Genomic DNA, 27010 nt, shown 5'->3' with positions numbered 1-27010 from the left:
GTGCATCCATGTGGGCGTCTGGCCTCTGTCAGCCAGCAGCCCATCTCCCCGGTGTAAGTCAGTCCCCGAGCAGGCTATGACCCAGTGCCCACCTGGCGCCCAGCTCCCCAGCTGCAGGACTTGGGGAACCCGAGAACCGCAGGACAGTCCTGGGCACGGCCCCACACCCCCAACCCCTGTCGGCTACCTCGGCCTTTCTGCCTCCACCGTTGAGGCTCCTGGCCTTTTCCCTGAAATCAGAGCCAGACATGTAGGCATCTTTCCATGACTGCCGTCTCCCCCACGCCTGTGTTCTGCCCCAGGGACCCTCTAGGGAGAGTCGCTGGGCGTGCAGTCCCAGCACCCACCCTCACCCTTGGTGCCCATTCCCACCTGAGGTGGGGGTACAGCCGGACCCAGGGCACATGGGCCTTCCTGGTGGGGACACCTGGTCACAGCCCCCAGCCCAGTGACCAGGAGGGCCCTGGGCCTGGCGGGTCCCCGTCTGCTCAGGTGGACCCCGGGCCTAGCAGGTCTCCATCCGATTGGGCGGCCTGGGGCCCTTCTGGTGCCTCTCCGGCTCCTTCCTCACGCGAGCTCACCAGCTCATGAGTGTTCTTGTTCCTAAATGCTCGCTTCACAGCAGGCGCCCCCCTTGTGGGCTGTGCTTGTGGGTTCCTAGAGAGGCCATCTCTGCTCACAATGGTCCCAGCCCGGGACCCACTCGCTCACGGGAGCTACCGTGTAAATGCGAGTCAGCCCCTTGTCAGTCCTCGGAAGACCGTCTGGTGCAGAATAAAGGCGTCGTGAGTGTGGGGACCTGAGTCCCCAGCCTGGATACCAAGGGGGTTGGGGCAGATCTCACTGGTCCTTTCTGACTGGGATGGTGGCAGGGGTATGCAGGTGTCATGGGGCGAGTGGGGGCCTCGAGGGGTTTCTGTAATGCTTGGATGACTTAAGAGGGCCCGAGTAATCTAATCCCTCACCGGCCTCACCTTTACACGTCATATGTGGTCGAGGTGTCTGAAAATTAATTTGTGAAGAAGGTTGGTGTCCAGGGGTATGCGCAGTGCGGCCCCAAGGCCTGATCCCAGGGGTGTGTGGTGCAGCCCTGAGCCCTGCAGGGAGAGGGAATCCGTGGGCTGGGGCCGATCCCTGATTTAGAAACAGGCCCCTGTGAAAGGTCTGGAGGGGATTGGGGAGAATCGTTGGAATTCACTCCAGGCCACGTGGGTCTCTACTTGTGTCTGGGTTTGAAGTTGCAGCCAACTCAGGAAGGTATGGACAGAGAAGATGGAAACAAGGGTGAAAAACTAAATCAGAAAATTAGAAACCATTGGTTTCAAGTAGCCTTGACATTAACAAGCAGACACTCCATCCTTGTCATTTGAGCCCAGGAAGAGGCGAGAAATGGGGTTGACTGACGGTACAGTGCAGTACAGTACAGTACAGTACAGCGGAGGGTGCAGGGGAGTCTCCTCCCCGCAGGACACGGGGGCTAGCTCTGGTGCCACTGGGGGGCCTGCCCTGCCCTCTTCTGGGCTTTGTCCTGCAAGCCCTGGCACCACCCTCAGGGCAGGAGGGCCCGGCGTTTGCTGTGGCTCCCGTGGGGAACTCAGCCTCACACAGGCTCAGGAACAGAGCGACTGCGCGTCTGACCCCACAGTGACAGTTCAGGGCACTTCTGCCAGGCCGACCCCACTGTGATGGTTAAGGGGACTTCTGCCAGGCTGACCCCACGGTGATGGTTAGGGTGACTCCTGCCAGGCTGTGCGCCCTCCCCACTGGGCTCTCAGAGGTGCTGTGTTGGCCGATAGGAGTCAGGGGCCTGTGGGGGCTCCTCGGGCTTGCTTGTGATGCTCGTGGTGCCGGGCCTGTGAGCAATGGGAGCTCGTTTCATGCGTGTCTGGTGTTTTATTTGAGGTTTCGTTTTCCAGAAGTGTAGAGTAAAAAGCGCAATAGTAGCACAGCACGTCCAGTTCCAGGGAGCCAGGGCGTTTGGAGCGCGTGCGTGAATCTTTCAGAGAGAGGAAAGGTGCCATAGCTTAAACAGGACGCCCGTGCTCCATGCAGAGTGAAGCCCTGTGCACAGCAGGCCGGTGCTGGTGCCAAATCTCCGTTTGCTTCAAGGACATGCCTCAAGTGAACCCCATTTCTTTGTTTTTCAGGTGTTTCTGCTGTTGTATCAATAGTGTCTGGCCCATAGGTAACTTTGGTTATAATTTATTCTTTGGTTCAACAACATTCATGGAATTTAAACTTTCATTTAGGATTTCTCAATCATGGCGGTATCACTGGATACCTTTTTTAAAAAAACCAGCTTTGTGGTCTTCTCTTATTTTAAATGTGGATTGAATGTGTCATAAAAGCTCCAGTGTTTCCTTGGTGGTTTCTGTGACCTGCTCCTCGCTGGGCTGAGCTACACAACCGCCCAGCAACTCCCGCTCTGGGTGTATACATGGCAGTTCACACACACGTGCACAGCGGTCTGTGTGTCCTGTACTCACTCCCCGGGTGTGCACACTGTGGTTCCCACTCACATGCACAGCAGTCTGTGTCCTGGACTCGCTCCTTGGCTGTACACGTGGGCAGTTCACACGTGTGCACAGCAGTCTGTGTCGTGAACTCAGTCCTCAGGTGTATGTGTGGGTGGTTCACACTCGCGTACACACTGATCTCTGTGTCCTGGACTTGCTCCCGTTGACGTGGATCTGCTGGCAGCATTGTGAACGTCCCTGAAGCTCCGGGGCCTGTCCCGTCTTTTCATGGGGGGCCCTGTGTTGCTGATGTGAGGACCCGGTTTGTGAGCCAGCGACAGTCTCGGGGTGTCGCTTGTTGGCCGCTGCTGACCCCGCCCGCGTGTCCCCCCAGCCCACCCTGCGGCCTCAGCCACAATCGGCCCTTTCAGGCCCCTCCAGGGGTCTCGGGTTTCCAGAAGTCTCGATGTCATTAAAACAACAAGCAGGTGGAGCAGGCGGCCAGGCCGTGTCTGCCTGAGTCTGCCTGCGCCCCCACCCCCCCACACCCCCCTTCCTTCCTGAGCTGGGGCTGCTCTGGGACCGAAGGCAGACTTTCCTCATGGAAAGTTTTACTAACCTGGCCCAGGGCCCAGCTCTGAGGCCTCCCCGCTCCTAGTGATGATTGAAAGAGTCTGGATCAAACACGCTGGGTCGTTAGACGGTGGGCTCTACCCGCTGGGCGGAGGGCGCACTTGGTCACGCACAGGTCCTAAGGGTCAGTCCTTACGGCATGGCGTCCGGAGGTGGCTGGGGTGGGGACTACCGTCAGTCTGGTGACCCGCAGGCCTCATCTCCCAAGACAGGAGTCCCGGGAGCAGAGCCCCCGCCCACACTTCCCAGAGCCAAGAGTCTGGAAGGGCACAGAGCCCTTTCCACACTCGGCCCTGGAAGCCTCACAGGGACATGAGTCTGTCTGCACAGGGACCCCACGCCAGGCTGCCAGGGACGCCATGCCTCCAAGGGTCAGACGGTGTGAGACTTCGGAATAAATACCCTCCTCCCTGTCTAGATGGACCTGAGTGACAGCTGGTGACGGCAGGAGCCCTGGACGCTGCCACCCCACCCCGGGCGGCGATCAGGCCATGTGCTTCTGTGGTCCTGGCCGCTGTGTGTGTTTCTGCTGCGCCCGCACTGCCGGGATCTGCCCCTCAAGAAAGGGGGGAGGCAGGGGCCACTCTGAGTGTCCGCTGAGTAAGGGCCTTTATAAATAGGCGCTGTGCCTGGCCCCTGGGACGCAGCCCGCCGGGCCATGATGGTGAGCGTCTCCTGGCCTCCTGCAGCTCGGGTGACCCCGCGGTTTCAGTGTCCACCACTCAGGGCGTCCCTCAGATGCCGGATGCCGACATGAGCAGGAAGCGCCGGCCACCCAACTCTCATCCAGGGTTCTTCAGCCCAGTTGCTTTCTGGGCACTTGAGGGGCATCTGGTGGTTTGCTTTCAGCTAACGTTAACCTTCTGCCTTAATCCTAGGTCTTAGCTTACTTCCTTCTCTAAGTGGAGAATTGTTTGACGTCACTAATTTGAGGGAAAGAAAGAGGAATCTGACGTGGGGGGAGGAAGCGGAGGGAAGAGCTGGGAAGGTTTCGTGGAGCCAGAGCCACTTGGCTGTGCTTGGGCCAGAGGCTGGTGCTGGCCTGCCGTGCTGGGGCGCCGTGGGCGTGTCGCGGTGCCTGGTCCCTGTAGGCTGGCCCCGAGGGGGAGAGTGTTGGCGGGTGAGTGTATCGGGACCCGAACGTGGTCTTCCTGGTGGATGTGCCTCTGCGGAGAGGTGGGCGCCTTCCCAGGGGGCTTAGTCAGTACCGCCCCCATTCCAGGCCTGCTCTCCATGGCTTTGCTCTCCGATGCCACACATTTCAAAGCTCTTCCTCACTGAAGAACAAGCAGGCCTGGCAGGTCCTCTCAGACACGTGAGCCCATGCCTGGCACACGGCTGTGCTCTGTCCCCAGAGCGTGACACCAGGGGAAGGGTACTCAGAAGCCTCGCTGCTGACGGGCAGTCAGGCCTGGGGTCTCTGAGGAGTGGTGACCGGGGCCAGAGGGCCCTGTCTAAATCTGCTGGACGCCTGTCTTTTCGAGAGCAGTAGGCGTATGGCTGCCCTGCCCTAGAGGGCCAGGCAGAGGGCCCGCAGTGTGTGGCACTTCTGAGTGACCTTTCTGATACAGGAGTGTCCCTTCCTTGTGGATTCCTGAAGGACAGTAACTGCCTGGCACAGCCATCCTCCGGGTCCAGGCGAGAAGAACCCGGACGGATGGTGTTCAAGAACCTGTGTTCCCATCAGAGCTGTATGTGTCCTACCTGACCCACTATCACCAGCACACAGAAAACCCAGGCGACAAGAACAGTGCCAGCGTGTGGGCTGGGCTCATTCCAGAGTGACTGTACATATGGTCTCTGTTGACGAATTCAGCCTCACAGCAGCCCTGAGCGGGCAGAACCGCCGGTTCAGCCCCTGCTGTCAGAGATGGAGGCTGAAGCTCGGAGAGAGGTGTCACTGGAGCTGCTCACAGTGCGGCAGGGACAGAACCGGGGCCCGCCGTGACCCGCCCGCCAGCCCCTATGTCAGCGCTGGCTCTGGGCCCCCTGAGGTCGAGCTGTGTCATTAAGATGCAGTGAGCAAAGATTCTTGCTTAGGAGTCTAGCTTTCATGTGTGGACTCGCCTCGAAAGCCAAAGAGAAGTGTGGAGTGTGGTATGTGTTTCCTTCATCAGAGAATCTCTGTTATTAGTGGAGGCACTTTTTGATGACCCAGGGAGAACTGGGGGAGAGGCAAGACTTCCAAAGTGATGCAGAGAGGACCTTGGTAAGATATCAGTCCCTAAAAGCAGTAAAAACACCGACACAACTTTCAGATCAATTATTCCAGAACCTGACAACTACCCAGAGGCAGAGCAAACTGGAAGGCATTTATTCAAGGGAAAGTGGACCTTGGGAAATGATCTGTGGTGCTGTAACTCGGGGCTATTCCCCTCCCCCCACTCCGTGAAGTGTAGCCACACAGCCCAGTTCAATCCCTGATCAGGGGAACCATGATCCTGCAAGCCATGTGGCATGGCCAAAAAAATAGACAAGCAACATGCAAGATGGATGTATTTGCAAAACAAGTGCAAATACAAGTGTCTTATAAAGGACTTATACTCAGCACATGTAAAAGCTGCATATCTCAGTAATAAGACAGCCTAGTCAAAAACTGGGTAAGAGATTTAAGTAGACCTTTCTCCAAAGAAGATACATGAATGGCTAATAAATACATGAAAAGATACTCAACGTCAGTAGTCTTGGGGAATGCCAGGAAGCTGCCTTTTCACACCCATGAGAGATGCTGTGAAAAATCAGAGACAGTAGCAACTTATGGAGAGCACGTGGAGAAATAGAACTCTGGCATGTTACCAGTGGGGATATAAGGAGTGCAGTCACTCGGGCCGTGCCTTTGCCAGAAGACCCGACAATCCCACGCTCAGACATCTACCCAGAGAAGCGAACACATATGTACACACGAAGACTTGCACAGAAATGTCCTTAGCGACATTGTGTGTAATATCCAAACATGTGAAACAACCTAAACGTCCACGGAACAGAGTTAAACAGTGTGCTACGTCCATACCCACAAGGAGGAGTGCAGTACCGATTCGTGGTAGGACGTGGTCGAACCTTGAAAACGTGGAGTGAAAAGGCCAGACACAAAGGACCACGTTTTATGTGGGTCCCTTTATATGAAGGTGTCCAGAGAGGCAGCCCGGCCTGGGGATGTTTCTAGGTCTGGCCTCTTGTGCAGCGTCATTGGTATTACATATGGTTTTGCCAAAACACTCGATGCCAAAGGAGAGAAGTGCTTTGAAAGTGAAGGCATGTGTGCATCGTGTGTGTTTGCTTCTGTATGTGGAACATACACAGCCCTTTTTCAGGCGCGATGGGAGAAAACTCACAAATTCTGTATTTATATGACACAAAATAATGCTGATAGCAGAGTTTCTCTTGGGGAATAAAAATATGTGTGCTTCTCCATCACTTAGTTTAGCTAAGTAAAGGATTCTCTTTAAAGTGTGAGGCATGTGGGTCCTCACGTTGGCTGGGCACAAAGCCTTAAGCCCCTTTACCCTTTCCAGTCTGAATTTTGGGACACCGGGTTCTTCCTTCCTTACAGATTACAAAGTGGACGCTTCCACACAGTTAAGAATAAAGACGGTCCATCCCCCCTCTCAAACATCCGCCTTTATCAGGCCCAGGGGACCCCGACTAATCACAGCCTGGTCCTGAGACAATGGGCCGCGCCGGCCTCCAGAGGACATGGACAGTTATCGCCCAGAACCCGGGGCTGGCTCTCTTCTGCTCTGAGCAGAGCGCACAGTGCTGGATGAGTCCTCGGTGGGGCAGGGGGCCTTATCAGCCCCAGCCCACCCGCCCTCCCCGGGAAGGCTTCCCCACTCGCCCTATCAGGCTACACAGCTGCCGGTCTCCAGATACGGCCTGGGAGCGCCCTGGGCGGCGGGGGGGACCGCCGTGATGCCCCGGCTCCGGCCGGCGGGCCTGGCAGGAGGAAGCAGGGAGGTGTGGCCGGGTAGGCCTGGCGTCCAGACGTGAACCAGGCCCCGCCGGCTCCCTCTGCTGCCCCCGGGGCTCCGGGGACAGCCCGTCTCAGGCCTCCCCATCCTCTCTCCATGTGCCGAGCCGGGTTGGTTTGCAGGCCACTCCGTGTCTCTGCGGAGGTTTCAGCCGACACTGGGCAGGGCCCCAGCAGCGACCTCGGGAGCTAACTTCTCACCTGTGAGTGTGAGTGAGGTCGGAGCGTTCTGTACAGACAGGAAACTCACAGACCAAAATCGGTGAATGAGAAGGTCACTGGGATGGGGACACCCGGGGGGGCACCCAAGAGGTGGGAACACGCAGGGGGGACCCCCTGGGGGGGTGACACCTGGTAGGGTGGGGTCACCTGGGGGCGGGGACACTGGGGGACACCCAGGACAGACCCCCTGGGGGTGACACCCAGCATGGTGGGGACACCCAGAGGGGGATACCCAGAATGGGGGTACATGGGACACCCGAGGAGGACACCCAGGGTGTGGGGACAGCCGGTGGGGAGATACCTGGAAGAGGGAGGTACATGGGGGGACACCCGGGGGGGCCACTCCTTCCCCTCAAGGGTTTCCTCTGGGATCGTCTTTAGGATGGCTCCCAGGCAAGACAGCAGGACCAAGGTGACCTGGCTGCATTTGATGAGAGAAACCACACTTTGGGCATTTCCTCATAACTGCTGTCCCCAGACTGAGACTGGCCGGGAGGGGGCACACCGCGTCACGTGTCGGGGCCCCATCCTGGCTGCAGGAGAGCCTGCTGTCTGCTGCTCTTGGCCGGGCTCCTGGCTTTCACAGCGTCAGACTCAGAATCGCCTTTCTGTGCACTTTCCTTTTTTTTTCTGTCCACAGTAGCTGTTGCCAGCAAGCTGTAAACTACCGTATATCACTCAGGTTTAAGAACCTAAACTTTAAAACAAATTAAACTCTTGTTGACATTGTAATAAAAATCTGAATGGAATGGGCGGCTCAGTAGAAGCGAAGTTCAATTATTTTTGTGGATTTAAGATTGTTTTCTGGGATTCGCAGGCTCCCAGGGCAGCAAGTGATTTCCTCTTGGCAGACGGTCGGTCAGAGGAAAAGCGGTGGTGGCTGCAGAGGTGGCCGTGCGGGCCGTCACTTGAGTGTTTGCTCTGGCGGCACAGGGCCGTCTGCAGCCACGCTGGAAACGCAGTGTCCCGGCCGTGTTGGAGGGGAGATGTGCAGGCAGCTTTAAGGCATTTTAGTTAAAGAAAGGAGCTGAAATCATGTATGTCGGAGACTGCCTGTCACCTCGGTGTTCTGCTGGATGGAAGACGGCCCTGGGAGCACAGGCCATTGTCCTCCAGCACCCATCCACTGTCCAGGCAGCGAAGCACAGCACCCTCTGCCCTGCCTGGCAGCCCCCCCCAGGCCTGTCACCCCCCACACACCCGTCACTTCCACATACCTGTCACCCCCACACACACCCGTCACCCCACACACACCCGTCACCCACCACCACACCCGTCACCCCACACACACCCATCACCCCACACACACCCATCACTTCCACATACCTGTCACCCCCAGACATACCCGTCACCCCAGACACACCCGTCACTCCCACACACACCTGTTGCTTCCACATACCTGTCACCCCACACACACCCATCACCCCACACACACCTGTCACCCACCACCACACCTGTCACCCCACACACACCCATCACCCACCACCACACCCGTCACCCACCACCACACCCGTCACCCCCACACGCACATCACCCCCACACACCCCTGTCACCCCCACACACCCTCGTCACCCCCAAACACACCCGTCATTTCGACATACCTGTCACCCCCACACACACCCATCACCCACACACACACCCGTCACCCCCACACATGCCCGTCACTTCCACATACCTGTCACCCCCACACATACCTGTCACCCCCACACACACCCGTCACCCACCACCACACCTGTCATTTCCACATACTTGTCACCCCCACACACACCCATCACCGCCACACATACCCATCACTTCCACATACCTGTCACCCACACACACACCTGTCACCCACCACCACACCCATCATTTCCACATACTTGTCACCCCCACACACACCCGTCACCCCCACACACACCCGTCACCCCCACACAAACCCGTCACCCCATACACACACCCGTCACCCCATACACACACCCGTCACCCACACACACACCCATCACCCCACACACACCCATCACGCCACACACACACCCATCACCCACACACACACCCGTTACCCACACACACCCATCACCCCACACACACTTGTCACCCCACCACCACTCCCGTCACCCCCCCATATACCCGTCACCCCCCACACACACCCATCACCCTCACACAAACCCATCAACCCCCACACACCCATCATATCCCACATACCTGTCACCCCTACACACACCGGTCACACCCCACCACGCCTATCACCTCCTACACCTGCGCCTATAACCCCCGAGCTATGACACCTCCTTCGTTCACCAAGATGGAGACAGTCGTTCCCATCAGATCACACACCAGCTCTCTGTCCTGTACGTGGTTTCCTGCCACGATGCTGCAGAATTGTGAACTGCAGAGAAGTATGTGGATGGAAACTCGGCAACAGGTTAGCCCGATGAGCCAGGTGGGCTCCTGCAAATGGGCTGTGGCCTGGGCTCTCCAGCAGCCTCTCACAGCATCACACCCCTGCCCTCGCCTGCCTTACGCTCTTCTGCACTGTGTCCTGTTTCTCTCTACGCAAGCCCAGGTTGGCTGTGAAGTCACGATTTGTGAGCCATAAACATGCTGACGTCCCCTGGCCACCATTGGTTGGCTCGAGGTGTCCAATCACCACCATCACTTAAGTCTTCAGAGCCGGTGCTGAGGTCACCTAGGCTGCCTGGGGTGGTGAGGTCCTCAGTGGGTTCCTGCCTGTCCCCCACCCCAGACCCAGCAACACAGAGGGAAGGAAGGGGGCCATGGGGTGCGAGCCTCACTCTGCAGATGGCGTCCAGCACTTCCTAACTGGTAGAGTAAGGAGAAGACTTAGAAACGCAGGATCCTTGGAGGAGGTTCCCTCACGGAGCCCTCCCTGTTCCTGGCTGCTTAGAGGACCCGTGGATTTAGAAACATGCCCTTGGATCCCAGTAGTTTGTAGCCCTTCTCACCACAAGGCTTTGCAGAAACGTGTGGGATTCCTGACCCAGGGCTTGCTGAATCTATAGAGTATTTGGATAAGACCATGCTCTTGTGCAGTGAGCTTGTCTGACGATTTGTGGACCAGGGGCCATGACCAGCGGGAAGGTGCTGAGCTCGGAGCCCCACTCCTGGCTCGAGAACTCCTGTCACTTCATCTCGGGTCTCTTCACGCCCTGTGGTGGAAATAGGCCCCTGATTTATCCTGAAGCTCAGTCTGAATCCCACATGAAGGCCCAGCACAGCTCGGGTATAGACACGACCCATCCAGAAGCCACTGGAAGGCCTCAGTGATCTTCAGTCTGAGCTGACACTAACTGTGAACAAGTGTCCTACCTAGCTTGTTCTCCACATGCTGGTTCTTTGGTTTTGTTTTTTTGTTTTTGAAGAGCTATATCAAGGCTTCTTCAGAAATCAGATTTAGATAGAACATCTCTGGTGGTAGTGGATTAAGAATCCCCCTGCCAATGCAGGGGACACAGGTTGGACGCCTGAGCCAAGAAGGTTTCACAGGTCTCGGGCTGCTGCAGCACGTGCACCACGACCACTGGAGCCCGTGCGCCTGGAGCTCGTGCTCCAAGACGAGAAGCCACCACAGTTAGAGTGCTGTGCGCCACAGTCCAGGCACCACAGTGAAGAGCAGCCCCCGTCTCTGTGACTAGAGAACGCCTGCCTGCAGCAACAAAGACCCAGCGTGGCCAAAAATTAATTAATTAATGTTTAAAAGTGTTCTTCTGAAAAAAAAGAAATCTAATTTAGATAAACAGAGAAGGAAGTAATGCTAAGTTTCCAAGCTCTGCCCCACAGAAGGAAGATGCTGTGAAGTTACTGTGGCCATGACTTCACAGCTGGAGAACAAGAGCTCTGAGGCCTGCGGGGCCCAGACTCAGCCTTGGTGAGGCTCCTGGAAGAGAGTAATCCAACTTTCAAAGAGGACAGAAATCAACCGGTGTCTGCAGATTGCTGGCTCTGCTTGGGCATCGCAGGGTAGTCGAGGCACCTGACCGGATCAGACGCCTCACCCTAGGGAAGTTAGAGTGCAGTCAGGGAGAGCAGGTTAAACAGTGTTTAAAATATAAATAACAATTCTGGGAGACAGAGCCGCGCTCTAGACGGCCCCCTAGCACCTACCCGTGAGTCACAGAGGCCAGTGAATCCAGGTTTAGGTTTGGGACACTTGGAGGCCGTTTCAGAAGAAGCAGAGATGGAGCAAAGCCTCAGGGGCTGCGGCTTCTCTGCCTCCAGTGGCATCTCTGGGTCACATAGGAAGTGCAGTGTCGTCAGCGTGGGGGACACATTTCCAGCCTTGGTTCCACATCTGTTAAGTGCAGGCAAGGTCAACGGGTAGAACCTCCTCCAGAAACCAGCCTGTGAGACTCTCCGCGGGGAGGGTCCCTGGTCCCCTGTGCTGCCCAGTCCTCAGTCTGGGCGACCTTTCCAGGTGTTGGAAGGAAACGCAGGGGATCCCCTGCCCGGTCCCCCGAGGGGTGTGGGACCCAACCGCGCTCCTCCACGGGCTGCGACCTGAGACGGGGCCGCAGGGCTGGGGTCATGGGACTGGAGACCTGAGACCGGGCCGCGGGGCTGGGGTCATGGGACTGGAGACCTGAGACCGGGCCGCGGGGCCGGGGTCGTACGGCGAGGCCGCTCGTTTTCGTGGCCACCAGGGGCATGGCGTCATTACAGAGTCAATTAGAGTGCGTGTGTGCCAGTCCCGTTGATTTGATTTAGAGCAAGGAAAGCTCCAGTAATGTGCAATTACAAGAAACTTAATGGCCCTTTATACTGAAGGCAACTTCCATGGCACCTAATATACTTTGATGAATTACTCATTATGTGCAGTGTTGGAATAGCTTCTATAAAGATTAATAATTAGATAATCAATACAAAAATTCAATCTTGGTTTTTGCTTTTTTCCTACTCCAGGGTCAATATGTCCTGAAGATTATGGGACCTGTCTCATTTGCCCGAATTTTCTGCCTTCCTGCTTCGCTCTCTTTCCAATGTTTTCCAAATTAGGAGTTTAAGCATCGATTACCAAGTTGGTGTTGCACTTTTTCCTTCATGCCTTCTGTGGTTATTATTTTTTTTGTCCAAATCTTTATGGATCTGATCTTTATGGAATGAGCAAACAGGTTCTGCTGTCAGTGGGTTTTGTCAGCACTCAGGTACAGTTGACCCTCCAGGTGGGCTCGGTGCCGCGAGGAGGTCAGGGGTTAGTGGGTGAGGCTGGCTGCAGGACTGAGTGTCCGGGTCACCCTGTGCGAGCTGGGCCCAAGCTGGGGTGGGGACGCAGGCAGACGTGACAGCTATGGTATTCAGGACCTGCCTGGGCCTGGTAAGGTTCTGGAGGGACTCTGGAGCCAGGAGGTTGGGCCTGCTGCCGTGTAGCAGCCGTGCCTGCGCCCTCGGAGACAAGGACATCCACCCCTCCATGCCCAGTGTGGGGGGCTCGGAGCTCCAAGACCGTTAGTTGACACTGAACTAGGGGCACTGCCCAGTGAGCAGGTGAGAGGTCCATGCCAGGCCCCTGCCACCAGCCTCGCCCCCCAGTGAGCAGCCGGAAGTTTTTAGCTGTCTGTCCACGGGCAGCCCAGGGCGTGCAGTACAAAAACCTCTTCTCAGAGATTTGAACGATAGTTCAGAATATTCTGAAGGTGAGGAAAGCGTGCTTTTCTGTCCACAGGGATGTGGGTGTGGACTTCAGCACAGCCGCTCTAGAGACTTCTCTTCCGTGGCACCCAAAAGGTTTCCTGTCTGCTCCCCTTCCTGCCCCCTGGCCAGCCCAGGGCTCCCCGGACGTTCGTGGGTGCGAACCAAGTCCCTGGGGTCTGCTTAGCATGTCCGGTCCCTGGGATCTTGTTAGAGCTTTCAGTGGGCCTGGGTGAGGCTTGGGGTCGGCCCCTCTGAGCTCAGGCGACACAGTGTCCCAGGGTGGGCCTGGGTGGGGCTCGGGGTCGGCCCCTCTGAGCTCAGGCGGCACAACGCCCCCAGGTGGCAGGAGCACCAGGCCTGGGCCGGGCGGGGCAGGCGGCCTGTCCTAGCAGGGTGGTGGGGTGATGGCCCAGCAGGGTGCAGGCCCTCGTGGTGCTGGTCATCGTGGGGTGGCGGGTGCTGGGTCTGCCTGTCCCCTGCTCCCTTCTGACCCCGGTGCTTCATTATGAAACGGGACAGAAGAAGCAGCATGCGGGCCCCTGGCCCCTTGCCAGGTTCCCCGCCTTGGGGAGGGAGAGCGGCAGTCACCCCTCTGCCCCGTGTTGCCTTTAGACGCAGTCATCCTCTCATCCGCCGTGTGCGGACGCGGACGCAGTCACACCTGACAGACCTCCTGCTGATGCTCGGGGGGCTGATGGCTTAGTTCAAGGTCACGGTTAGCTTTGAGGCAGGCTTTCTCTTCCTGCGAACCCAGGTTCCCCGAGCTTCCTTCATGGGCGGCATCTTCTGACCAAAACTGGTGCTGGCTGGGAGGTCATGGATCCTGTGCCGGGTGGTCCCGAGAGCCCCAGACTCAGAGCGGGCACTTCTGACCTCACTGACCACCTCCCCTGCCCCACAGAGAAGGACCGGCCCCACGCTGGCTGTCGTGGGTCCAGGGGTGCCTGCAGCTGGGGAGGGGCCCGAGCTCCCAAAGCCAGGGATGGGGCACGCCTGCCAAACCCACAGCGGCTCCTTGTCCAGCCCCATTTATTCAATTTTACTTTTTAATTAAACGGGTCTCTTAATTTTTTTTATTTTTCCAACTCTGTTCATTGTCGGAATAGGAACTTCATCACTGGGGCAATGTGTCCCCCGGCGGCACAGAGCAGGCCCTGGAAAAGTGCTTGTCGGTGGTTTAATGACCCCAGTGAGCAACGCGGAGCGAGCTTGGCAAGGGTAGAATAATGGCCCGGGTCACGGGGAAGGCGTCCACCGCACACACCAGCAGGAGGCCAGGGGCGGGCGGGGACCCTCCTGCCACGCGGCCCCCGCTCCCCACGGACGCTGCAGTTTCCACACGGGCCGTTTGCATTATTTGGAGTATTCAGGCTAAATGAGGAAGCGGCCATGGAGGCAGGACAATTATTCTGTTTTAATGGCTGGCAGCCCCGCGTAACAGAGGTGCCTGTCAGGGCCAACCCACATCCAGCTGGGAGGGTCATGTTTTATTAAAACCGTGACTGTTGTCATCCAGCCCCTCCACTGTCCCATTCTCTCCTTCCAAAAATAGCAGGCCCCGTGGCAGTGGCTTATTATGATTAAAAAGATAAAAATAAGTGAAGGCTGAAATAGGTCCAGGACACCCGAGGTAACACGAGAACTTACTTTTTAATGAAACTTGAGAAACTGTTTTATTTTCCACTGCCTCACAAAGCATCTCTGGAAAAAAAGAAAAAGTGAAGAATGATTTTAGTACTGTTGCAACTCTGCATTTTCAGAATTACAACAGTTGTGATGCGCACGTGGCAAAATCACCATTTTCAGCCCAGAGTCTTGCAGGGCGGCACCTCCTCAGGGAGGGACAGGGGCTGTGGGTGGACCAGGCATGGTCACACTGGACACGGAGGCCACTGGACCTGGGAGACTGACCAGTGCCCACCTGTGAGGGAGGTGGACTTGCCACGAGGTCGCCTCTTCTCAGGAAACTGAACGCCCACACGCAGCCACACCTCACGCTTCCTGCACAGGGCACGCACTCCCCTGGTGCCTCTGCTCTCTGAACTGTGGCCTTGGCTTAGCTCAAGTCCACAGAGATGCCCTTAATGACAACCGAGTGTGCCTGCCTGTGTCCAGTGCAAACGGGGACACGTCCATCCCATTGGTGACGGAATCACAGCAGTGAACGTCCTTACGTCTGCAAGGACACACAGCCACCAGCAAGGGCTTTCTTACCCAGGAATCACCAGGTTTGCAGGCAAGCACAGCAAACATGATCCAGAGACTTCCTAGAAGTTAGTTCCTTAAGAATAGATCCGGCTGAGACGTTTCTGCTTCCGTCCACCGAAATTATCATCCTCTTAGGTTACATACTAACTTTAGCCAAAGGTGCATTTTCTGGGAAAGTTAGCAGATACTTTTTTAAATTATCTTTTAGTTGTAGGAATGGGAAAGAATATCCTTCCTGTTTTGCTTTGCTCTTCAGAAAGCTATTTTGGTTTTCTCTTAAAAATAAGAATGATTTTGATGACTTGGTCTCTAGAAGGATGTGCGTTTTTCTGCCCCTTGAAGGAAGATAGAGTGAAGAAGTAATAGTTGCTCTTGTGCCATATATTTATTTATGTGCCATATTTAATTTGATCATGAGCTTTGATGGAAAGTCATGGGAACTCGTACAGCATGGGCTGGTGTGTTCGAGCTGGGATGGGGACAGAATTCTGTGGGAACCCCTTGGGGAAGTCACCAAGACCTTCTTTGTTTTTTATATTGCTCTTGTCTAAAGGACAATGATGCTCTAAAGAACCAGGTCTCTTCATTAAAAAACCAACATCACAGCATGTTGTAAAACCAGAAACGGAAAGAATGACAGTGTGCCTGCTGGGCTGACTCGTTTGCTAAGTAGCAGTAGATAAATATTGTGAGTTTTTAAAAACCCGTAGTATAGTTTGATTCCTTATTGGAACTAACCTAACTGTCAAAAAAGAGGTGTTTTAAAGTGTATGTAGTTAGGTATGTAATTTTGAGAAGGAAATGGCAATCCACTCCAGTATTCTTGCCTGGAGAATCCCATGGACAGAGGGGTCTGGCAGGCTATAGTCCATGGGGTCACAAAGAGTTGGACACGACTAAGTGACACACACACACAGGTATGTAATTAGGCATTATATCAACAAATAACGTTTTTTTTTAATTGACACAAAAGTGTTATTTATAAGGTATGGTCCTTCTCTGAGTAAGTTGATTTGAAGGCAGGGAGTAAACTGTGTGGTGAGGTTGATGTTGCTGAGCTAGATTTTTACCTCTGAGCCCAAACCCAGGCCTGAGAGGCCAGGCTGACAGCTGTGTGAAGACAGCCGGAAGCGTCTGACACCTGCTTCTCCTGGCCCTTCCCGCCCCGTGCCCACCAGGGCCCCTGCAGCAGGAGGGCAGAGCCCGCCGCCCGCGTGAACAGGCCGCTGCCCCACGTGTCCCTGCGGCCGTGTCCAGCGAGAAACCAGCTGGTGTCTGTGACCCACTTGGGGACGTGGCGATGTCCTCGTTAACCTGAGAAACTTGCACGGGCACTGTTCTGACAGCACAGGGGTCCACACGGGACATCAGGAACGTGGAAACTGAGAGCAGAGGGGGCCGGTCCCGCGTCCCGTTTTGTGTCTCGTGGTTGAACCCAGACTTCGCAGTGGCTTTAGAGCAGGGCGGCCGCCCCTCACACAGGTTCTCTCTTACCGGCAGGCAGTCGGTAACGGAGAGTTCCCTGGAAGGCGCTAGAGCAGCTCTGCTCCCTCTGTGGAGGCCGGAGGCGAGGCTGATGGGGCCTCCTCAGCCACCGTCCCGCTGCGCGGACACAGACCAGACCCCAGGGCCGCCCTGCCGCCGGCCTCCCGGCGCAGGCTGTGGTGAGCCAGCCCGCGCGGTGAGGCGACCGGCGCGTCTCCTGGCCCCTGGTCCCGTCCACGGCGATGCGAACAGTAACGATGCGAACAGTAACCGCTCCAGGGGGCTGGGAGACACCGCGTCACGCCTCGCTTTCCCCCGCGCACAGAACTCGGTCCAGGAGGGGTCTGTTTCTCCATCGGCGATTCACTGGGCGGGAAGGGCCTCAGGCACGCCCGCGTCTTCACCGCGGGACCTCAGGCCCCGGGGGCAGGCCGCTCCCTCAGGAAGCTGGGGGCCGGGGGAGGACGCCCCGGCGGCCTGTGCAGCCCTGGCCCTGCCACACTTTGTGTTCTGACTCTGATCACGTGTCGTCCTGTATCTCCCGGGGTCTCGGGGACCTGCTGGTGTCAGGACCCTGGGTTTTCCATCGTACTCATTCTTTCCTCTCTCAGAGCAAAGTGATACTACTATCACCACGTTCAAAGTCCCGATATTTAGAGTCAAACCCAGAAGCACACATACCGCGTCTTCACTTAGGGTAGGAAGTGGGGCACTTGGTGATAAAGTCTCGGACAGATAAGGTGGGGACACTGGCGATGAGGAGCCACCTCAGGGCCGTGGGAGTGAGAGGTGACCATAAGCAGGAGGATGTGTGGATGGTGGGCAGCTGCCACTTGGATGTCAGACCTTAAAACCAGGTAGAGCCTGCTGGAGCCGCGAGAAGCCTGTCAGGCGGGAGCAGCTCTCAGAGCCCCCTGCCTGTCCGCGCCATGTGCAGGCACTGCTGCGGGGGCATGGTGCTGTTTCTGAGGCCACACTGGCGGGCCCCTCCTGGCACTGGACCCGCACCCACAGCCCCCCTTTGAAGGCACCAGGCTCAGCTGCCCACAATATGGGAGCCGGGGCTGGCAGCCCACGTGCGGCTCCTCCAGGTCAGGGGAAATGGTCACCACACAGACCCTGTGGATTCCTTGGTCGCCTGCAACGTCTCTCCCTTAAAAAAAGTTTCTAAAGCACAGAAAAGCAATACAGGAAAAACGAAAGACGAAGTCTTTCTGGCTCAAACAGTGTACTGTGTGTGTATGTGCGATGGTGGGTGGGTGTGGATTTTTTGTTTTGAAAACATGCCGCGGAAAAGGAGACGAGAGACTGTGGCCTTACACAGCCTCCCTGGCCTCTGTGTTCTGAGCACCTTGCGGGTGAGGACGGTGAGAGTCACGGGCAGAGAGGGCCTGGGGGGGCCGACCCTGCAGGAGGGTGGGCGAGCAGGGCTTTGCTGGCCTGGCTGTCAGGGTCCCCACCCCTGTGTGCATCTCCCCGGCCTTTCTGACTTTCATAGTCATGACTGAGAAAGAGCAGGTCACACGGCCCTGTGGAGCCTGAGGGAGTAGTCTTGAAGCTTCCAGACCCGGAGCAGTCTCGAAGCTTCTAGACCCGTAGTGTGTGCAGGTGAGGAGGGGCGGCCCCAGGCTGAGGTCACCAGGTCAGGGTCTCAGCTTCTCGCCTTCTCTCAAGGGCCAGGATGGCTGAGCCTCCCCACCTTTACCTCCGTAGGATTGCTGCAGGATCAAGAATAATACACATGCAAGGGCTTAGCAACTAACCGTAGGAGTTGGGTAAATAGTTTGTTCACTCCTTATGATCTGTCTTGAGATCTGTAGTTGCATTCAGAAACCAAGAATTCAGAAACGTGGGAACATTTACTTAAAGGTCAGACGTTGAAAGGAGAGAAATATGTAAAAAACTACTCAGACTCGCGATTCCTTTTAGGTTTGCTCTGTTCTCAAGATAGTCACACGGAGCCCACGGGGGAAACCGCAGGGATGAGCCATGGTGTTTCAGCACAACAGCAGGCTCTGATGCCAGCTACTCTCAAAGCGGTGTCAAAAGAAAGCCAAATACTTTACTTTAAAAGGACTTTTCACCTTATTAGTGAATTTGCACACTCGCTTATGAATAGCAGAGACATCTTTCTATGGTTTCAGGAAGGATATAGTTAACATTTACCAGTGTTAGTCAAGTACAGGTGAAAACTATGCCTGTGTTTTGTACATGTTAGTTTTGGTATTTTTTTAAAAAATGCTAACTTCCTTTTCACTCAATCCCATATTTATAGAGAGGTGGATTTGTGTATGGGCATCAGATATACACATCCTGCGTCTATATCCCAGATTAAAACAACAATTCAAACTGCCACATAAGTTTTAGGAAAAAAACAATTGTTTCCACCTCAGGAGCATTTTAGAGAAAAATTAAATATAAGGGAAAAAACCCTTATTAAATTGTGGTATAACAGCTCACCACATCCTGTTGCAGGGACAATCTGACGTGAAACACAGCAAAGGTTCCTCTTTCAGGTCCCTCACGATCCGGGAGGGTCACATGTTACCTGCAGTTCAAAATACTTCTGTAAAGAAAAAAAAAACCTCTGTGTCGGTGGAAAAGCTGAATAAGAAGATGGAAATTATCAGTAGAGAGAAGACATTGTGGGAAACCGTAGGTGTCTTCGGCACAACCATATCAAAGAGAGAAAGCCACCCCCGAAATAACCCACACAGAGCCCCGGGGCCGGGCCTGATGCGGGCTCGGACCCATGACCTCACGGAGGGAAGATAGGAAGTCGTGGCTGGGAGGACCAGGGCCGGGACCCTATGCTCCACTTCCCACCCTCCATCAGGGCCCCTCTACCTCAGCCCTACCCTGACCTCGTCTTTCTTTATCCATCTATGAAATAGGGCCATCATGGCTTCCCTGCAGGGCTCCTACTCAAACTGTGTCTGTGGAAGGAAGTGAGGTCTGAGCACCCATCCTCAGCCCCGGGGACCCTTATGGGAAGCGTCATCCACCGGGGGTTGCTGGTCTTCCACCTTTACTTTGGGCAGCTTCCCGGCTCAGGCCACAGTGCTCAGGGAAGATGCAGGAGGGTGTGTGGAGAGGTGGGGGTTGGTTCTTGAGTCTGTTCCTAAGAGGAGTGACCCACTGTGACCCCAGCCTGCCCTTGCCAGTCATGGGCAGCGCTGGGTCCAGCCAATGACATGTCAACAGGAGGCTCATCAGAGGCCCCAGCCGATGGTGATGGGCAGGAGCTCTGCTCCCACCCTGGCCCCTGAGCCTCTCCTGGGGGCTCCCCATGGGGCCAGGCCCCACTTATTGCAGAGCCCTGCACTGGTCTCCTCTCTGGGCCCAGAATGTCCGGGATATGCATCTTCACTACACCCCCCACCCCCACCACGGGCACCCCCTTAAAGGTTCAGGTGCCCCAGTAGGCAAAAGGGGAAGCCCACCGCTTAGGTTTCTTCCCCTTTTATCTCGTCAAACAGATGTTATTTTTCCTGTGGTCTCTCTAACCCTGAGTAAAGATTCTCAGCTACTCCACTGGCTGCCTTACTAACCCTCAGAGCTCCCTCCCAACCCCTCACTTTTACCCTCAGATGGGGAAAAAATGGAAACAGTGACAGGTTTTCTTGGGCTCCAAAATCACTATGGACAGTGACTGAAGTCATAAAAGTAATAGATGCTTACTCCTTGGAAGAAAAGCTTTGACAAACCTAGACAGCATTAGAAAGCAGAGACATCACTTTTCAGACAAAAGTCCATATAGTCAAAGCTATGGTTTTTCCAATAATCATGTACTAATGTGAGAATGGGATCATAAAGACAGCTGAGTACCAAAGAATTGATGCTTTTGAACTGTGGTGTTGGAGAAGACTCTTGAGAGTCTTTGGACACCAAGGAAATCAAACCAGGCAATCCTAAAAGAAATCAACCCTGAATATTCATTGGAAAGACTGATGCTGAAGTTGAAGCTCCAATACTTTGGCCACCTGATGCAAAGAACCAACTCATTGGAGAAAACCTTGATGCTGGAAAAGATTGAAGGCAGGAGAAGGGGACGCAGAGGATGAGATGGTTGGATGGCATCAGCGACTGGATGGGCATGAGTTTGAGCAAGCTCCAGGAGTTGGTGAAGGACAGGGAAGCCTGGCATGCTGCAGTCCATGGGTTGCAAAGAGTCGGACATGACTTAGCAACTATACAACAATATTACCTCTCAGCTCTCCCTCCCAGTTCCAGTCATTATTGCCCATCAGATATTTTTCAGCCATCTATTCCTGATCTTACTAGACTGCTCTGAGATTTCCATTTTCCTAAAACTGGGAAGGCAGAGCCAGACTCTGGGTGGTGTGACTGACCTCCACCCCCACCCCGCTTCAGGTGGGGTCGACCAGTGTTCGCACTATGAAATCTTTGCCTTGAGGCATGACAGCTGATTTCTGTTCTGGGATGGAGCTGGCCCCACTGCCTCCGTTACCCCTTCTCAGTAGTAGCTGTCACCCAGTGGGAGAGACCCTGACCTGCGTGGCCCCAAACCTGCTTCTTTTCTCGGAAAAGTTTAGGCAGCCCCACCAGGCCCCTGGCCTTGGGTTGTTTTAGGACAAAATGAGGTGATGGTCAGGAAAGCGCCCCGTAAGCCGTCCAGTGCCCAGTGAGGACAGTGTGAACGGCTCTTCCGTGCCTGTGCTGCCACAGGATGCCCGCCGGCCCCCGCACGTACGGGCTCTACCGCCTCCGTGCCCCCCGACCTCCGCCCCGTGCCGCACATACGCTCTCTATCGCGTCCGCACCAGCTTCCACCCAGCCACACAACACTGCACGTAGGCTCTCTACCGCGTCCGCACCCGCCTCCACCCCGCCACCCACCACTGCACCTAGGCTCTCTACCAAGTCCGCGCCCCCCTCCACCCCGCCCTCCCACGTCCACGCTCCCCTCCACTCCATTCCCCTCTCTGAATGCGCGCGCTCACACTCTCTCGCTCTCCCGCTCTCTCTCTCGTATGTTCCGCGTTGCCCTGGGGCAGAGACACCCTGCGTGCTGTTGAGGCCCATCCTGACCTTGACCAAACCTTAGAGAGACTCGGGTCCTGTGGCTGCCTTTTGTCAGAATGACCTTGCGGGGCAGCGCTCGGGAGAGATGGACTAGACTTAGTGGACTTAGGAGCACAGAGGCCGAACCTGGAGGAAACGGAGGAGCTGCTGGCCCGGGGGCCCGTGTCGCCCCCCCGCCCTCCCTGCCCCGAGCCCTCGGGGACCCGTGAGCCAAGGCAGGGGCATGTGGCCTCACCCGCCGAGGGTGCACTGGCCGAGGGTTGTGGAGGCAGCTGCCACCTGTCCAGCGTTTCCCGCATGCGGCCAGGGCCATCGGCAGAGGACATGTGACCACCTGTCGGACAGCCCTGTCAGTCCGGGCGTGTCGCTGTGGGCCACTGCCTGGCACCCCCACCCCCCACGTGCCCCTCCTCGGGAGGGGCCCGGCTCCAGGGTCCACAGGGCCAGCAAATTCTGTTGTCGGTTCCCGTGACACAATTCCTGGTTCCCCACTGTGCTTTATTATTGTTATTCTTAAAAATACTTGGCGGGTAGGGGGGGTGTTGAAAAGCAGTTTAGGGAAGGGAGTGGGCTCGGAAACGCGCCCCACTGATTGCTCCGGGAAGCCGCCCTCGGCCTGCCGGGGCCTCAGCAGAAACACACGGTTTATCTGCCGGCAGAGGGGAGCCCGGGCAGTTCCGTGACGCGAGCACATGCCCACCTCTGAGCCCTGCGAGCGGTGCCGACAGCCTCCCGGTGACATTTCCCATACGTGCCGCCGGGGGTGGGGGCGGACAGAGGGAGGTTGCCGGTCCCTCCCGAGGCCTCTGCCAGCTCCGCTCATTTCCTCCCCGGCTGCCAAAAATCACAGACCGGTGGTGGACACGGACAAGGGAACAGAGGTGAAGGAACAGCCCCGAACAAAGGGAGGCTCAGGCCGGGCAGTCAGCCCTCCTTCCCAAACTGCCCTGAGCCGACTGACCACGAGGCCGCTGCGAGGGGCCCACGGGGCGTGGACTTCAAGCGGTGCTTCCACGGCCGGTGTTTATCTGTTGGTTTTTCAAACCTGCGTGAGCACAGACGGCTCCCTGCCCCGGCTCAGCGGTCAGAACCTGACGCAGGCCCCTGGTCTCAGCCCGAGTACTGGCCCTGCGGTCACAGCCCCGGGTCTGGGGCAGCCGTGTCCTGCTGGCTCAGGACTCATTCTCAGGGGACAACTTTTCACAGGCTGAACATAACTGACTGATGGGATTTCAGTCAGTTTCACAAGTTTACATGAACTTGTGTGTGGAGTCCTGTCCCTCTGACGCTCTCTCTACTTTTGTTTTCTTACAGTAAATGAGATAATCCGGAATGACCTCTCCAGCACCCACATCCACTCGTAGTTGGCAGCGTGGACTCTCAGAGGCTGCGTGGTGTCTGTCTGTTCCACGGTGATGACTCTGAGTCAACAAACTGAATCCATACCTGGTACCACTGGGAGCTTCCACCGCAGTGAAGGCTCAGGTCACTTGTGCAAAGAAGTAGCCCAAGGAAGGAAGGACCGATCCCTCTTCTGAAGGAAAGTCACCTCAAGAAGGAAACGAAAGTGGGTGGGTGGGGGGAGCACGGAAGACAGACCTCGTGACACTGCCCTCGTGGCCTCAACCTGACATGGCGGCCGCCCCGAGCTGCGCCCTTCAGGCACCCTGGATTTTTCAGTGGAAGTGCCTTATTTCAGCCGACCACAGCAGCGGGGCACTGTGGAATCAAGCGCTGATGTGGCTCCCAGGAGGGCATTTGTAGGAGCAGAAGCTGTAGGACGTTTCGTCACGAGGCTTTATCCTTTGTATAAGTTAAAAGAATACTGGAGGACTGGGCATTGTGAGGAAACCCTGGCACGTTTCCTACTTTCTCACCTCTTCCTGGGCTGTAACATACAATTCTGTTGCCTTACTCAGCGTGTTTCAGAACTGCTCCAAAGTGTCATCTCAGATCTCGTGACTGCCTTCCCTCCCCTGTGTTACTCAGACCATAGGGTTGTTCATTGTAGCATGTTAGGATTTTGTTTTTAATCTGGCTTCAAACATAGCACAGGTAAGTTGAATAGCACAAGATAGGCTACTGGACAAAAAGAGAAATCTCTCTGTCTTGGGATAGGTCTCGTATTTGCATGTGTGTACATATATAGGCATATATTTATGGTGAATATAACCGACGTGGTGACATTCAGTCTCCACCCGGCAAGGGCGTCTGTGTCAGCAATAACCAGTATCCGTTTTGGAAAATAGACCCGAGGCTCAAAATCCAGCTCCCCGTAGCCACGTCCGTGGGGGCGCCCCCCGGCCCCGGGAGGTCTGCGTCTCGGGTCTCCTGCAGTTAACCAAGCACTTTAGAACCAGAAAAGGTGCATCCATTATATCGGCTGTTACCAAATGGCAGAATTGGAAAGGAACTGTAAATAGTGTTACAGAAGGAGTGTAATATATTTGTTCCGCTGTAAGATCATTCTTTCACAAAAGCCTTTTAACTGCTTCATCTGAAGAAACCATTACCAAAAACAGCGTTTTACTATGTGGTGACTCTAGTGTTTCCAGACTAGTTACTGTTAACATAGGTTAGTGTGAGCTTTACTACTGCATTTTGTACCCATAACAGCTTATTACGCGTTATTGCTAGCCGTGACCTGTTGTTTCACATAACCAAAAAGCATGGTTTAATGGTAACACCTTTAACGTGATAACTGTGCCTTAGGAACTCTCGCCCCCTGCTGGAACGTGGCTGAATTGCACCCTCGGGGGAGGTGACACATCCTGTCCCCAAACTCAAGCGTTTCAGTGGGGAAGGCGCTCTCCCACGGAAAGAATTATTTTTAAAATGTTGTTCTGTACGACTATGTCTTACTTGTTTTTTAAGTCACAGAAACGAAATCCTGAAAGCCATATTTGTAACATTTGCACATTACTGTGAAGAGCTGACGGTATATGGCTTCCTGTACATAGCGGCCCCTCCCCGCCCCCCTCACCCTGCTTGGAGCCCCGTCCTGCATTTAGCCTCCTAGGAATTGCATGAGACGTTTCTCGGGAGACACGAAAGGAGATGTTTGATACTGTGTTAGCTCTCTTTGTAGGTAGAAAATAGATCCAATAAAGCAATATTTTTCTTTTTTTTTTTTTTGCCGGACCATCTTAGTCAGACTGTGATTCATTCCACGCATGGAAAAATCCTCTTTGTTCTTAAGCGGGTTTTCTGCCGTAGGTCCGTGTGCTTGTGTTTGTAGAAGGGCTTCCCGTCGTCCAGCTGCGCGTGTGAGGCGTTTTCTCACCTCCTTACATGTCAGGAAGGCCACCCTGGGAGGCGTGGATGTGAGCGGCGTCCCCAGTGCTTAGATGGCATGTCAGAAATGCTTCTCCAGGCCCCGTGGAGAGCACCTCCGCTTGTGCCAACGTTTCTGTCCGGAGGCAGAGCCGGGTGAGGCCTCCCACACTCACACTTGACCTGCCATCACCTTCACGACGAGCCCTTGGCCGCCTGGCTTGGCTGTCTCCTCCACTCCCCCACCCACATCGCCTACTCCGGGCTCGGGTAGGGACTGTCAGCAAGTTGTTCTAAGACAAGGGTGGCACCAGGAGCTTCCAGGGGGCACTCCAGGGCTCATCGCGCTGAATTGCGGAAATACTGTTTTGCATTCAGGTCTTTCAAACTCAAGAATTCCTGTTTCTTTGGCCAGAAGGTTTACAGTTTGCAGTGTGTGTGTGTGTCGGTCACTGAGTCATGTCCACCTCTGCAGCCCCATGGACTGTAGCCCACCAGGCTCCTCTGTCCATGGAATTCTCCAGGCAAGAATACTGGAGTGAGTAGCCATTCCCTTCTCCAGGGGATCTTCTAAAATCCTAGAAAAATCTCATCAGTGTAGTTAGCAAGAGTCCGTCCCACCCAGTTTCTGTGCTGTCTGAAGGGAGCCCAACGGTAATGTCCACAGGAGCTCAGGGAATCGAAGATGCTTGGGTAGGCTGAGGTGGGGGAGGACAGTGGGAAGACTCGGCTGGCGGTCAGCATGAGGTGGCCTCGAGCGCGGGACTCAGCTGGAGAGCTGGGTCCCAAAGCGCATCCCAGAGGCCACAGGGCACACAGGAGGTCACAGCTCACATCCACGTCTCTGAAGGACGCACTTAGTTTTCAAAGTGAGTCTCTGTAAGCCCACCCCCACTCCCAACAATGGCATTGTATATTCCAGAAACAAAAACCTTCATAACAATGGTTTCTGCAAAAGAGGCTGAAAAACTGGAAGTGAAGTTGCTCGGTCGTGTCAGACTCTGCAACCCCGTGGACTATAGCCTGCCAGGCTCCTCCGTCCATGGGATTCTCCAGGCAAGAATACTTGAGTGGGTAGTCATTTCCTTCTGCAGGGGATCTTCCCAACCCAGGGATCGAACCCGGGTCTCCCACATTGCAGGTGGATTCTTTACCATCTGAGCCACCAGGAAATCCCTCAGAGGAGGCTGGGCCTCTGCAAATACCCGTTTACTTGGTTTTCGTTCCTTTCATGTTGCTTTTGAATAAGAAGGAAAGCACCCCACCACTTGTTTCTGGCAGGCAGCTACCGTGCTTTGCTCAGGTGTGTAGACCTGGAGGCCAGGTCACCTCCCAGACGCTCCCTCACTGTCCTGGGTGACCTTGGCACTTCAGGAACTTGGGCAGGTGCAGCCCGGGAGCCACTGACGTGGGACACGTGGAGCAGCCTAATGGGGGCATCTGCTGACTTCCCCCCCTCCCCTGGGGCTTCCCACAACTCCACGCTTGCCCCAGCCTGAGACGATGTGAAAAAACCTGATAGACATCCAATTTCCCCTTGTACCAGTGCAACCCGAGCAGAAGTCACCGTGGGAGACCCCTCTCTGTCTGAACGTGTCCCCTGATCCCTGCAGCCTCCACCCTGTCACACAGACCACCCACCCCACCCCAGGACGTGTGGGCCCCACCCCAGTTTCAAGGAGGGCCCATGGGGCAGCTGCTTCTGCCAATCGCCAGGGTGCAGGGCCTTGGCTGACGACGCTGCGAGGAGGGGTCTCCGCACCCCTCATTACATATTCCTTCAGAAACAGGTTCCACGTTGCTGTAGATAAACTGCATTGGGTTGTTTGGAAAGGAGAGAGAGAACAGGAGCGGATGAAGCTGAGGAAAAGAGGGCCAGATGTAGGGAATCCACAGAAGATGAGATGAGCTGCCTTCAAGCGTACAACCAGGATTAGTGCATTCGCAGTGCTGAGTTACCTCAACTTCCTTCACCCCAAAGGAAACCCTGTGCCCGTGAGCAGTCATTCCCCACCCCCTCCTCCAGCCCCTGGGAACCACGATAATTCTGCTGTGCGAATCTGTGTTCAGGACACTTCTTGTAAACCGACTTGAA

At 55.5% G+C, this 27010-nt stretch overlaps 1 protein-coding gene across 4 annotated transcripts in view; it reads left to right on the top strand.

The window, feature by feature from the left end:
* The window catches only part of NFATC1 (nuclear factor of activated T cells 1), an 87676-nt gene extending 62893 nt beyond the window's left edge, over window positions 1–24783 (top strand). For 3 of the 4 annotated variants that reach the window (XM_024984233.2, XM_024984232.2, XM_005223925.5), the window contains exon 10: window positions 22957–24783. In XM_024984233.2, the coding sequence (XP_024840001.1) occupies window positions 22957–22959 (3 nt within the window). In that variant the 3' untranslated portion in view covers window positions 22960–24783. The remainder of the gene's footprint in view (window positions 1–22956) is intronic. The other variant, NM_001166615.2, reaches the window with a different exon arrangement.
* The last annotated feature ends 2227 nt before the right edge of the window (window positions 24784–27010 follow it).

The sequence above is a fragment of the Bos taurus genome, chromosome 24 (assembly GCF_002263795.3).
Source record: "Bos taurus isolate L1 Dominette 01449 registration number 42190680 breed Hereford chromosome 24, ARS-UCD2.0, whole genome shotgun sequence".
Classification (NCBI taxonomy): domain Eukaryota; kingdom Metazoa; phylum Chordata; class Mammalia; order Artiodactyla; family Bovidae; genus Bos; species Bos taurus.
This window is presented reverse-complemented; position numbering and strand designations above follow the sequence as displayed.